The following is a 14,136-nucleotide window of genomic DNA, read 5'->3' on the forward strand; positions in this document are numbered from 1 at the left end:
TCACAAAGCTTGTGTGTGCCTCAGCTCAGGACTTTTTTTCGGAACAATTTCTGAGTAGATGTTAACATTATTGCCCGGGGGATTTTTGCAGAAACTAACGCCTGTGGCCGTTGATTTGTTCTGTAAGTGAATATTGAAACACCTGCGTCTGAGTAAATATCAACAACTTTTTTTGCACTTAATGTATTTACCTGAAACTTTGTTCACGTCTTACTGAAGCATTCTAATATTTCGTTAGAACAGGATAGGCGGTATAGCAGGCACCTCTGTGCAGGGGAACAGAACATCTATTACAAATATGCTGTGTTTCACTGTGCTTTCCCCTGGAAGAGCAGACACTATACTTTCTGGCGGCATTTTTTATTTTAGTCCTGTGGGTATCATTTCCTCTAGCTAGAAGATGTTCGTTTATTTTACCTGGTGGTCGACAAGGTGGGTCTTTGCAGGGGGCTCTTTCAGAAACGCCACAAGAAGGACCAGATGCGGGACTACCACTACGTTCACCAGGATGGTCAGTTAACCATTCTCTAGCTACTGCTAACAAAAATTGCCTGTAAGACTTTTTATTCTGTGCATAAGGCTACAATAAATTTTTTTTTTTTTTGGCGGTACGCGGGCCTCTCACTGTTGTGGCCTCTCCCGTTGCAGAGCACAGGCTCCGGACGCGCAGGCTCAGCGGTCATGGCTCATGGGCCCAGCCGCTCCGCGGCATGCGGGATCTTCCCAGACCGGGGCACGAACCCGTGTCCCCTGCATCGGCAGGCGGACTCCCAACCACTGCGCCACCAGGGAAGCCCAGGCTACAATAAATTTTAAACGCATTGAATACACCACAATTAATCAAATAGAAACCCACTTTCTTATACCATTTTCGAGTTTTCCAGAAGATATTGAAGTTTGCCAGATATTGATCAGATCGATCAGCTCCTTTCATATATTTGTCGTACTCTAATATACAAGTGGGCTTAGTTATCTGATTTCCAGTCCTCCTGTCTAACTTTCCTGTAGATGCTGTGGAGGAGTCATGAATAATGTCGCCATGCGGACTAGCCTCTTGTCTTTCCATATAAGAAGAATCACTTCTCCCTTCTTTAAGAATGTCATTTCTCCCCTCTGTAGATTTTTAGCTTTCTCCTTTAATTGGTTTGGTAGACCACGACTCTCTCTTATAGTCCCACAAACTCTGGTTTTATTTTTCAACAATATTTCAGATGTGGACACACTGTTGTAATGATTGTCTTGGTAAATATGGTGCCATGAACCAAGATAAGGTTGTAGGACCGATAATATTGTTTCTTGCAGTTTCTTTCCTTCACCCGTGTAAATCTCAAGGTTGCGTATATATCCAGTTTCACTTTCGCTAAGCACCCTGACCAAAATTCCATATCTTGTAAGTTTTCCGGGATTATAGGTTTTGAATCTGAGTCGTCCTCTCCACTTTATCTTTGCCTCCTCAAGTGATAGCTCTTGTTTAGGTATATAGGTCAGTTGAAATTTGGGTAGAAAATAATCCAGAAGAGGTTTAACTTTTGAAATTCTGTCTGCAGGAAGTGGAGTTTCCGAGTTATCGTTAAAGTGAAGAAATGCCATTATTTGTTTGAACCTTCTTCTCGTCATAATCTTTGGAAAGATAGGTGTTTCAAGTAAGGGATCAGTTGACCAGTATTCTTTCCAGTGTGACTTTATTTGTCCCATCAAAATTATTAATCCAAGAAACTTCTTCATGTCACTATTGGTTGCATCAGTTCATTTTAAAGCCTTATACTTTTTATACGATTTTTCATTCTGTTGGTGATACAGGTTCGTTTGAGAAGCTATCAACTCGAAAAAGTCGTTACCAAAGATTAATTCTGTTATTTCACTAACACTTTGTGCGTTATTAGTCAATAGTTACACCTGACACTCCTATAAAGTCTAATTTCCATGAAATGTTGTCTTCAATCCACTCTTCTGTAGAAGCAAAGAAGCATTCTGCAGCACCATGAGTTTCATTTTCACTTTCCATATCAGAATCAATCACTAAGGTTTTTTTTGTCTTTCTGTTGGTCTAATATTCACATCGTCTGAATCAGAACTATATTCTGAAGAACTGTCATCTTCTGAGACGCTAGTGTATATATATATATATATATATATCGCTTGGACAATCAGAGAAAGTATCTGCCTAAAATTCACCGAAAAATTCTTCTTCAAACTTTCATGATGTGTCATTTTTTAAAATTTTACGGTAATAAATTGTGTTCATAGTATACATAAGGTTGGAACAAAAACCTAACGGATCAAAGTGTGAGTGATAACGACAATCATAAGTTGTATAATGAACCCTTGATCAATTTTAAGCTCTAACAACTTCACACAGTGATGTTAAAAAATAATTTAAAAAAGTCTTCTCCCATGGGCAAACAGAAGGTATATTGTTGCCCTAGAAATACAAAACGTAGTTAGTTTGAAAGCAAATAGCTTTTATTTTTACTTATATTTTTAAAAGTTATTATTTCTGTGAGAAAGTCTGTCTGGTGCCCTTAAGGGTGATGCTGTTTCTGTTTGAGGAAAAAAAGATGGAGGGACATGCTATATTTCCTTGAAAGCAGACATCTCAGATGCAAGAAATATTGAAGTGTACTGCAGAATTTTCTGGCTGTGTGGCTCGTGAATTGCCATGGGGGCCAGGAGCATTGCAAACTGTGAAATGGAATGCTGGCTACTGTTAAGTGCTAAAATACACATGAGGTCAACGAGAAAAACCTAAAGCGCTAAGCTTTACAAAGAAAGGAGGGTCTAGGAACTTGAGATCAAATAAAGAGATGCCCACCGACAGTCCTCTCCCTGAAGTCTGCAGTGTAAGGCAGGAAGGAACCCTTGGTGGCGTGAGGCAAAGGAGTTATTCTGGAGAGGAAAGGGGTCTAGGCCCCAGGGTGGGAAAAGGGGCTATCCTTGGCTAGAGGAGGCTGGAGCCTTAAACTCTGTGTGGGTTACCTGTATGGTTTGGGGGAGATTCTTTAACCTCTCCTGAACCCATTTTCTTCTGTGGACAGTTGGGATGGTAATACTGCCCAGGCATGTAGTAAGGATTAAATAACTCGATATTCCTGATTGTGCTATGTGCCTCTAATACTTGGGTTTTGGCTGGCATCTGAATTTTGAGCGTATCAAGTGTGATCTGGTGTATGTTGGCCCTAAAAAAATGGTAGTTCTAATGAAAAGAGACAAGCTATAAGGTTCAAAGTCCTTGCACTCACGGAGGGGATTTTAGTTTCTCATTTGGCACAGTATTCTGGAGGTGACAGCCATGGTTCCTCTGGCCACTTGGTGGTACATGCACGATACTACGTATTTCGTGGCACAAAATGATGGTGGCCAGAGCCTTGGTAGGAGACAGGGTAAGTCCAGTCGGGTGATTTTCCTTACCTGATAGAAGTTATAGTTTGCAGATTTCACAGCACGATTTCCATTTGAAAAAGGAAGATAAGACTCTGGTATTTCACCAAGAAAGGGAGGCCGGTTGGAACCTGCAGGATTGAGCGGAGAGCTAGAACAGAGTTGAGGTGTTGCCTTGACCAACGGTGGGACCCAACGTGTCACCTGTAAGATAAGGGTGAGCAGATGGACTGGATGAGTGGTTCTCTCACCTGGAAGGCTTGTTAAAACACCAATTGCTGGACCTCATCCCCAAGAGAGTCTGATTCAGCAGGTTTGGGGTGGGGCCTGAGAATGTTTCTAACAAGGTCCCAGATGATGCCGATTCTGCTGGTCCCGGGGCCACATTTGACACTGTACTAGATTATCTCTAAAGGTCATTGCCACCTCTGAACCAATTAAGCATAGCCAATTGCTTAAGGAGAAGGGACCCCACATGGCCAAGAGAAGCTGCAGCCCTCTACACTCCAGTGCACAATCAGGGTCCTGTCCAAAGAGTGATCCTCCAGCAGGAATGGGAACTTTCATTTCCTATGAGCAGATCCTTAAGCATCTGCACTTAAGGATGTCTTGCTAGTGTTACAACAGCTTTTTAGCAGATCCACCTGTGTTACAGGTTAAGTCAAGGCACAAAGTGGGCAGAAGACTGAGGTCTTCTGAGGAGATGGAGGTACCCAGATATTGGTTGTGCCAGGGCCCCTGAAAAACCAAGAGGTAGACCTTGGGTGTAGATGGGCCCATTTGGGCCTAAAATATCTACATGGTTTAGAGACAAAGAGAAATTAGAGCCCCCGCTCCGCCCCACTTCTCACAAGCCATGACTGACTTCACTGGCAAACTCACCCAGTCAAGGATTAGCGTCCCATTGTCTCAAGGAAAAGAACTATTATCCTGTCAGCCGGGTATGGCTGGGGTGTCATCCTATGAGATAGCTTCCCAGTGCATGCGCTTATGGTTTTGAATTCTGGCATTCTGTGGTACTTAATTTTTTTCATTACTCTCAGAACACATGAACACATTTTACTACTACTTACGTGTCAAAAGTTGTTTTTAACGGCCAGAGCGAGCTAGACTTGGAACCTTATGTTCAGTTGGAGAACCTCCAGCTGACCTCCACTAGCACTGAGACTCCCTAAGTCTTAGTTAGATTCCACTACTGAAATCGGGTTTGATCGTTTTCCCTAGTGCCCTTGCCCCATTCATGTACAAAAGCCCTCAGCTGCGAAACATTACATCGGAGGGGGTGTGTTAGAAATGTGTTAGCTCAGTGACTTCACAGCCTCCTTCTCTTTTTCCTTCTGCCAACAGCTGATTGGCATGCTGCTGGCCTGCTGTCTGTCTCGGTTCATCACGGCCAACCAGTATGAGATGGTGTAAGAAGGTGAGTGATGGTGGGGGGAGGTTACATCTAGGATTCTCCCTTTGGGGCACATACTCCCCTTCAAAGGGACAAGAGTGCTGCCTGGCCACTTCACTCTTTGATCTCGGTGGCACTTGGCCACATGCCGAAGCCTCATTTCTGTGGTGCTGGGGAGGAGATGTGAGCACTGCTCTGGAAAACGTCGAAATGCTCTCTTCACCTTGCTACCTTATTTTAAGGCCTTATTAATGGTGAGTCACTCACATGTTTTAATTTCTCTTAGTCTTTCAAGAATGATGGAAGAAGAGACCCGTTTTCGAAAGGAACTGCAGCAATCTTTGAAAGACTTCCAAAGAATGTTAGAGCACAGTACATAATACACCTGTCCTAACACCCTCACCCCGTGCAACTGACACTCCCACATAGTCTCTGCTCCACCTTTGAGCCTGCATCATGCGTAGCATCCCATCTTGTGAAGCCCTGTTGTGCCGGAGTGGAGCCAGGTTCCCTGCATCTAGTCCTAGGGGACCCCACCCAAGGCTCTGTGTGTGCCACCTCCTCCATCTGTACTTGGTCCAGCTGCAGCTCATTGTAGGTGACTGGTTCTCCATACCATCACTGGCCCTGCAGGGCCCTGCATGTAGTGTGGGAGGCTCCTGTTAGCCCTTGATCATGATTGATAAATGCCGCACCCCCCTAGATGTAGATAAGCAGATAGCTACCTGTTCTTTTGGCTTAATCTCCTTTGGTTGGGTTTTCCCTTTTACTAAGGCTCTTGCCTGCCTTCTTCAGGCTGCCTAGGACATGTAAAGAGATGCATTGGTAATTGTCCATGAGGAGAAAAAGGCACGTGTCATGCACGAAGGGAATTGTCGAGCTTTGGGTGGCATCCTTGCTCCTTACTGTTACATGCCTGGGAACTTATAGACAGTTTAGTGCACCTGTATAATCCTTTTACAAAGCTGTATTGTTGCTTCCTGTGAAGGAAATAATATTACTTCTGTTTTTCCCCAATTAACTGCTATTGTTACTTTACTTCTTTCTATATTTTTTCTTTGCATTGACATTACAGACATTGAGGACCTCATCAAATGAATTTAAAAATGAGTGTGAAGGGGGAACAATAGTCAAAATATTTTTAAAAGATCCTAAAAAACAATTCCTCTGTCTCGCATGCCAACAAGAATGCATTGATATTGTGAACATTTGTGATACATGTGTTAATAAATAGTCATTACAGATTGCTGTGCTCTGGTTTTGTTCTTTGGTTAAGTTTTTAAACACATTTCTATATTCCATCTTGTTCCACAGGGGATTGGAGGTGGACCACCTTACACAATGACACATCCCCCCATACAAGCTCCCACTCCACTGAAATAGCATGGGGCAGTGTAAAAATTGAAGGGTTAGATTTTTTTTAATGGACATTCCAGGAACTTGAATCACTTGTCATAAACAGGATGTACTGTTGGATTCAAACATAGACCCTTCATATTTCAGGCTAGAGGAAGATTTCAGAGGTTTTTTTTTTTAAGTCTGGATGTCATTTTAAAAAAAGGAAGTGAGCATGTATTCTTCCTTTTATTGTTCCTAACAAGCATGTATTCTACCCTTTCTTCCTTCTTCTCTGGATTGAATAAACTGTCTAGAGAAGAGATGACATCATACCATTCAGTTGTCCCAATGCCCTGGCTTGTACTAAAGTATGAAATCCTTACGCTTGATTTAAAGAGCATTTTAGCAATAGGTGCAGTATATATTATCTGCAATCTATTTTTTCCTTCTTAATGAACCATCCTTAAAAACTAGTAAAAGCATTTATATTGATCTGTCCCCAAATAAGTGGATTAAAAAGCTCCCTCTTCTCTGTAATTAGGATGGAGATGGTGTTTTAACTATATGCATTTATTAGCCTGAACTCTGCCTGAGGTAAACCCTAAAAGGCTTATGAAGGCTACTGACCCACACCTTCAGATACTGCCTCGTCAAAAGGTCAGCATTTTTAGAGAGTTAAGTAGATCTCTTCTATGGAAACATATGTAGCCCAAAACTTTTCAAAGTTTCATTTAAATTTCTATTCTATAATAAAATGAGGCTTTTCTGTAATATCCTACATAGAGTCCCACCCAGGGTTCACCTTTTTGCAAACTATGTAGTAGTTTGTAGTAGTTTGCAGTAGTATACTGATACAAATATTGTACAAATATTGTAGTAGTTTGCAGTAGTATACTGATACAAATATTGTTATACTTTGGTAAACAAGAAATCTATACACTTTCTAAATTGAATTCAGATCTCACCATTATATAATTTCAATGTGAAACATTTTGACTAAGGTTGATTTGACTTTAAAACTATAAAATATTGATATTTCTGACCTTGCTCAGAAATAAGGTATATTTAGCTTTAGATGGTACTGCTGAACATTATTCCAAAGTCGTATACTAATTCATACTCCCACCACAGTGTAGAGAAGTTCTAGTGGTTCCACATCCTCACCAACACTTGTTATTCTCAGACTTACGTTTTAGCCATTTGGTGTGCATGGTGGTATCTCAGTTTGCCTTCACATTACGATTAGTGATACCGAACACTCAGTCTGTCGTTGACCACCTTGATGTCCTCCTCCATTTTTTTGTTTTGGCTGCACCACGAGGAATGGGGGATCTTAGTTCCCCGACCCGCTGGATCAAACCTGTGCCCCCTGCAATGGAAGCATGGAGTCTTAACTATTGGACTGCCAGGGAAGTCCCAATAGCCTCTTTTATGAGGTGTTCAAGTCTTGTGTGTTTTTAGAAATTCAGTTATCTTAATTGATTTGTAAGAATTCTTTATGTATTTGTGATGCAAATCCTTACTTGGATGTATTTATTACAAATATTTTCTCTCAGCCTGTCATTTGACTTTTCACATACAGTCAATTCTTTTTTTTCCAGCTTTACCAAGATGTATTTGATATAATATTGTGTAGGCTTGAGGTGTACAAGGTGATGACTTGATCCACTGCAAAATGATTACCATAGTAGGATTAGTTAACACCTCCATCACCTCACTCAATTACCATTTCTTTTTTGTGGCAAGAACATTTAAGATCTACTCTCTTAGCAACTTTCAAGTATATAATACAGTATTGTTAACTATAGTCATCATGCTGAACTATAGTTCTGATCCCCAGAACTTGTGCATCTCATAACTGGATGTTGGTAACCCTTTGATATCTCCCCATCTCACCCACCTCCCGGCCACTGGTAACCACCATTCTACTCTGTTTCTCTGAGTTTGTTTTTTTTTATATTCTACATATATGTGGGATCATACAGTATATCTTTCTCTGACTTATTTTACATAGCATAGTGCACTCAGGTCTATCCATGTTGTTACAAATGGCAGGATTTCTTTTTTCTCATGGGTGAATAATATTCCATTGTATATATGGATCACATCTTCTTTAATCATTCATCTGTTGATGGACACTTAGGTTGCTTCCATACCTTAGCAATTAAGTAACGCTGCTATGAACATTGGGGTGCATGTATCTTTTTGAATTAGTGTTTATGTTTCCTTCAGATATATACCGAGGAGTGGGATTGCTGGATCATATGGTAACTCTATTTTTAGTTTTTTGAGGAACCTTCATACTGTTTTCCATACTGGCTGCACCAATTTACATTCCCACCAACAGTGCACAAGGGTTCCCTCTTCTCCACATCCTTGTGTGTGTTCTCTCGTTTCTTTGATAATAGCTGTTCTAACAGGTGTGAGGTGATATGCATTTCCCTGATAACTAGTGATGGTGGGCACTCTCTCAAGTACCTGTTGGCCATTTGTACGTCTTTGGAAAAATGCCTATTCAGATCCTCTGCCCATTTTTTAATTGGATTTTATTTGCTATAGAGTTGTAGCAGTTCCTTATATATCAATATTTTGGACATTAATGCCTTATATGTAGTTTGCAAATATTTTTTCCCACTCTGTAGGTTGCCTTCTCATTTTGGTGACTGTATCTGTTGCTGTGCAGTAGCTTTTTATCTTAATGTGTAGTCCCACTTGTTTATTTTTGCTTTTTTGTGTGCTTTTGGTTTCATATCCAAACATTCGTTGCTAAGACCAATGTAAAGGATCTTTTTATGTTTTTTCTGGACTCTATTTTTTAAATTCCCATATGTTACATTCTCCATGGTTCCCAAGTTGCTTTAACAGAACAAGTGGAGCTGAGTTAGCTGAAGGTGTGTGTGAAGTTCTACTTCCTTGCTCAAGAAGTAGGCTACAACTGAGCTTTTGGTTACAGGACAAGCATGCCTGCTCATAATAACGAGCAAGAAATCTAAGCCAGTACCTTGAGAGGGTAGGGATTGTTTTCACTTAATAGGTGAAGGTACTAAGACTTCTAAGAGTCGTGATCTTCCAAACCCAGTGTCCACGACAGCTGAAATACCAGAATGTGCTTACATTGCAAAGCTAGAATTTCTACTCCATATATGAGTACCATTTCACACAAATTAATCATACCCATTGCTTGTCTACCAGTGCACACGTGATCAACGGGTAAACGTAGAGTAGCCAATCCACTTGGAGATAATTACAAGGGATTCTATAACTACCCACTTCCTTTAACATCATAGCATTTCATTTCAAAAGATTATATAAATAGTAAAATTTCAAGCTGCCTTAAATTTTTTTTACACTTTATGTATTTTAAATCTCAATAGAACTTATGAAATAAAAGGTGAAAAGAAAACGTATCATGAGAACTTCTAGTTCCCAAATTAAATTCCTGTGAAATATTCCAAACTCACTTTTCACCAGTTACTACTTGGTGAAAGTAGTTTTCTAGACTACTCTACCTTGGTATCAGGAAGTGCCTCATTCTTCTACTTTCAGACTGAACATACCCATCCCAGTCCCTGAAGTTTAAATTGCTAATAAGCAAGAAGTAGGGTGGCATTAAGAAGTAGGGTAAATGAGAGAAATGCAAATCAAAACTACAATGAGGTATCACCTCACACCAGTCAGAATGGCCATCATCAAAATATCTACAAACCATAAATGCTAGAGAGGGTGTAGAGAAAAGGAAACCCTCCTACACTGTTGGTGGGAATGTAAATTGGTACAGCCACTCTGGAGAACAGTATGGAGGTTCCTTATACTAAAAATAGAACTACCATATGACCCAGCAATCCTACTCCTGGGCATATATCCGGAGAAAACCATACTTCAAAAAGATACATGCACCCCAGCGTTCATTGCAGCAGTACTTACAATAGCTAAGACATGGAAGCAACCTAAATGTCCTTCAATGGATGAATGGATAAAGAAGATGTGGTACATACATACAATGGAATATTACTCAGCCATAAAAAAGAACGAAATAATGCCATTTGCAACAACATGGATGACCTAGAGATTGTCATACTGAGTGAAGTAAATCAGACAAATATATGATATCACTTATATGTGGAATCTAAAAAAAATGGTACAAATGAACTTATTTACAAAATAGAGATGTAGAAAACAAACTTATGGTTACCAAAGGGGAAGGGCGGAGGAGGGATAAATTGGGAGATTGGGATTGACATATACACACTACAATGTATAAAATAGATAACTAATAAGGACCTACTGTATAGCACAGGGAACTCTTCTCAATACTCTGTGATGACCTATATGGGAAAAGAATCTAAAAGAAAAAAAAAACTGTCATGAGGAACCTAGGGGTAAGATGGGAATAAACACACAGACCTACTAGAGAATGGACTTGAGGATATGGGGAGGGGGAAGGGTGAGATGTGACAAAGTGAGGGAGTGGCATGGACACATATACACTACCAAACATAAAATAGATAGCTAGTGGGAAGCAGCTGCATAGCACAGGGAGATCAGCTCGGTGCTTTGTGACCACCTAGAGGGGTGGGACAGGGAGGGTGGGACAGGGAGGGTGGGAGGGAGGGAGACGCAAGAGGGAAGAGATATGGGAACATATGTATAACTGATTCACTTTGTTATAAAGTAGAAACTAACACATCATTGTAAAGCAATTATACTCCAATAAAGATGTTTAAAAACAAACAAAAACACTTGCCCAAATTAATGAAGTTCTCCACTGTCAACCCTAGCAGGTGCATGGAATTAAACAATTACAGTGGATATATGTGTATGTACAACTGATTCACTTTGCTGTACAGCAGAAACTAACAACATTGTAAATCAACTGTAGTCCAATAAAAATTAATTTAGAAAAAGGGTAAATTAAGTGCCAGTCAACAATAACGGTGTCTCAGGAAAGGCCTGATAAATGCTAATATTACCACTGCACTAACATGGACATATTTAGTGAGAAGAGCCATGTGGAAGCATTGCCAGGATGGGAGTCCAGAGACTAAGTCTCAGCTTAGACCTCAGAATTTCCTAGGAGACTTGTGTAAGCCTCTTAAATGCTTAACAATTCTTTTTCCTCATCTACAAAATGATAAGGATGGCTAGATATTTCTAAAGACTCTCAAAATTACTTGGCTATCTTATAGCTCAATGATTGGTCAGTCCAATGACCACCCTAGTACTTTGAGGTTTCGTTGGAACTAAGACGGTTCGGAGTCAAGTCAGACCTCACCAAGCAGAGGGCGATCCCACCAACATCCACACAGCGTCTATGGGATGCCACACATACACACCATTGTCGGCAAAATTTATGGAAGATCACATTTCTAAGTGAACGTCATCTCTTAGATTTAAGTATTTTTACCTTTTTACGTGAGTTACTGCCTGAGGAAGAAATTCATACAATTTTGAAAGCATGAACCAAAATGCAGACTACACGAATTATAAATTTGTAGAATTAGGAATAACGGAAACGATAAATAAAATACAACAAAGTAATATTGAAACATGTCCTCTACCAGGGAAGGATTAACAGGGAAGAAATTATTTAACAGGTACAGAAAATGAACTATCAATTTTAGCAAAATTGGAGTACAATGGGCCAGATTTACCCTCCTGCCTAAAATAACCAAACACCAGGCAAAATATATGAAACAAGTTTTGAAGACACTGAAATCAGACACAGAAGAATAGTAATCCCTGAGAGACAGGAAACAAAGAAGGTGAGCACTGTGGTTCCCTCAGCTTACCGACTTGAGAGCATTTCCAGGTTGTGATATAGGGAGAGGAAACATCCTGAGGCAGAATCCCTGAGTTGAGGAGACAAACCTCAGTGTCCAGGGAGACCAAAGCAGCTAGAGTTTACAGGACAGAGTACTGGAGAGGAGAGCTGCACAGAGAACTCCAGAGATCACAGAGGAACTCCCTTAAATATTCAGTAGAATAGGGACTGGTGCATGTATGTGGGAAAGCTACCAGAGACTGGTGGAAGAGACACCCTAAATGTTACAGCGAAACAGTACTTGGGGCTCACATAGGTACAGGGATAGTGCCTATACACATCAGCAAGTCTAGAAAAACTCACAATTTCACAGGGCATTGGGCAGAGTACTCAAAGGGGTCTGAGACATAGTTCAGTTACTTTAAAACCATTTAATAACCTTAAGTCTTTTATTTAAGATTTGTCGGGGGGATCAGAGCCTTGTTTATCCTAAGGCTAATTATTCCCCACTACTGAGGCAAGTACTGGATATTTTTGTATTCCTGTAAGTACACAATTGCCCAAGTTTGTTGAAAACTATAAACTGACAGATCCAAGAAGCTTAACAAACCCCAAGTACAAAAAACATGAAGAAAACTACGTTAAGGAACATATCATAAGCAAATTGTATAAAATCAGTGATAAAAAGAAAAATTTTTAATTCACCAGAGGAAAAAGAGGTGATGCACAGAAAACAAAGATAAGGATGACTTCTGTTTGGAAAGAAAAACGTAAAGTAAGAAGACAGCTGCAAGTGACCAAATGTTTATGTCCCTCCAAAATTCTTATGTTGAAATCCTACCCCCAAGGTGATGGTATTAGGAGGTGATTAGGTCATAAGGGTGAAGCCCTCATGAATGGGACTGTGCCCTTATAAAAGAAGCCTCAGAGACCTCCCTAGCCCTTTCAACCATGTGAGGTTGCAGTGAAAACATGGCTGTCCATGAAGCAGAAAGTGGGCCAGATACTCACCAGACAATGAATCAGCTGGTACCTTTATCTTGGACATCCCAGCCTCCAGAACTGTGAGAAATAAGTGTTTGTATTTAAGCCACACAGTGTATGGTATTTTTGTTATAGCAGCTGGAGCAGACTAAGCCAACAATGGAACAGTAGCTTTAAAGTACTGAAAGGAAAAAAACAAACAAATAACCCAGAAATCTTTACTCAGCAAAAATATCTTTCAAGACACAGGGAAATAAAGACATTTTCAGATATAAAAAAATCTGAAAGAATTCACCACCAGTAGACCCACACTGTAAGAAATGTTAAGGGAGGTCCTTTAGGCAAAAGAAAAATGATACTAGATGGAAATATGTATCTATTCAAAATAATAAAGAGCACCAGAAGTGATAACTACCTGGGTAAATATAAGACTTTTTCTGGGACTTCATCGATGGTCCAGTGGTTAAGACTCCACACTTCCACTTCACGGGGCACGGGTTCGATCCCTGGTGGGGGAAGTTCCACATGCTGTGTGGTGTGGCCAAAAAGAACCAAACAAACAAAAATCCAAACTGAATAGAGACTATTTAAATATAAACAATAGAGAGAATGCTAGATATCAAAACTTATATGATATGACCCAGTTGTAGTCAAATAAAAATTAATATCATTACAAAACGTTGTAAATCAACTATACTTCAATAAAAAATAAAATATCATTAAATATAAAAAAAGACTGTTATTTAATAAATTTAAAAGATAATTGACTATTTAAACAAAAATAATAGCAATGTAGCATGGGTTGTATAATATATGTAAAACAAAACATATAACAATAGCAAAAAGATTAGGAGAGGAAATATGGAAGAACACTATAGTAAGGCTCCTTCAATATATGTGAAGTGGCACAATGTAGGTTAGACTGTGATTAATTAAAGATATATATTGTAACTCCAAAAGCAACCAATAAAATTTTAAAGGTTATAATTAGTAAGTCATTAAGTGGGATAAAATAGGATTTTAAAAGTATTCAATTTAGAGACGAGGGGAAGATGGTGGAAGGTAAGACACGGCGATCACCTTCCTCCCCACAGATACACCAGAAATACATCTACACGTGGAACAACTGCTACAGAACACCTACTGAACGCTGGCAGAAGACCTCAGACCTCCCAAAAGGCAAGAACCCCCCCCCCACGTACCTGGGTAGGGCAAAAGAAAAAAGAGTAAACAGAGACAAAAGGATAGGGACGGGACCTGCACCAGTGGGAGGGAGGTG

The 14,136-nt window shown here is 40.0% G+C and overlaps 1 protein-coding gene and 1 long non-coding RNA gene across 5 annotated transcripts in view; one reads left to right on the forward strand and one right to left on the reverse strand.

Annotated features, from left to right (window-relative positions):
• The window catches only part of TSPAN7 (tetraspanin 7), a 137,412-nt gene extending 131,394 nt beyond the window's left edge, over positions 1 to 6,018 (forward strand). Inside the window, exons 7-8 of the mRNA XM_004281344.3 lie at positions 4,726 to 4,798; positions 5,061 to 6,018. Of these exons, the coding sequence (XP_004281392.1) occupies positions 4,726 to 4,794 (69 nt within the window). The 3' untranslated portion in view covers positions 4,795 to 4,798; positions 5,061 to 6,018. The remainder of the gene's footprint in view (positions 1 to 4,725; positions 4,799 to 5,060) is intronic.
• The window catches only part of LOC117197247 (uncharacterized), a 49,719-nt gene that overhangs the window by 10,187 nt on the left and 25,396 nt on the right, over positions 1 to 14,136 (reverse strand). The window contains exons 3-7 of one of the 4 annotated variants that reach the window (XR_007474825.1): positions 13,273 to 13,385; positions 12,885 to 13,038; positions 10,398 to 10,454; positions 7,302 to 7,481; positions 3,409 to 3,582 (exon numbers count right to left, since the gene is read on the reverse strand). This is a non-coding gene — a long non-coding RNA (uncharacterized LOC117197247). The remainder of the gene's footprint in view (positions 1 to 3,408; positions 3,583 to 7,301; positions 7,482 to 10,397; positions 10,455 to 12,884; positions 13,039 to 13,272; positions 13,386 to 14,136) is intronic. The other 3 variants (XR_007474827.1, XR_007474826.1, XR_004477775.2) reach the window with 3 other exon arrangements.

This window comes from Orcinus orca, chromosome X (genome assembly GCF_937001465.1).
Source record: "Orcinus orca chromosome X, mOrcOrc1.1, whole genome shotgun sequence".
Lineage (NCBI taxonomy): Eukaryota > Metazoa > Chordata > Mammalia > Artiodactyla > Delphinidae > Orcinus > Orcinus orca.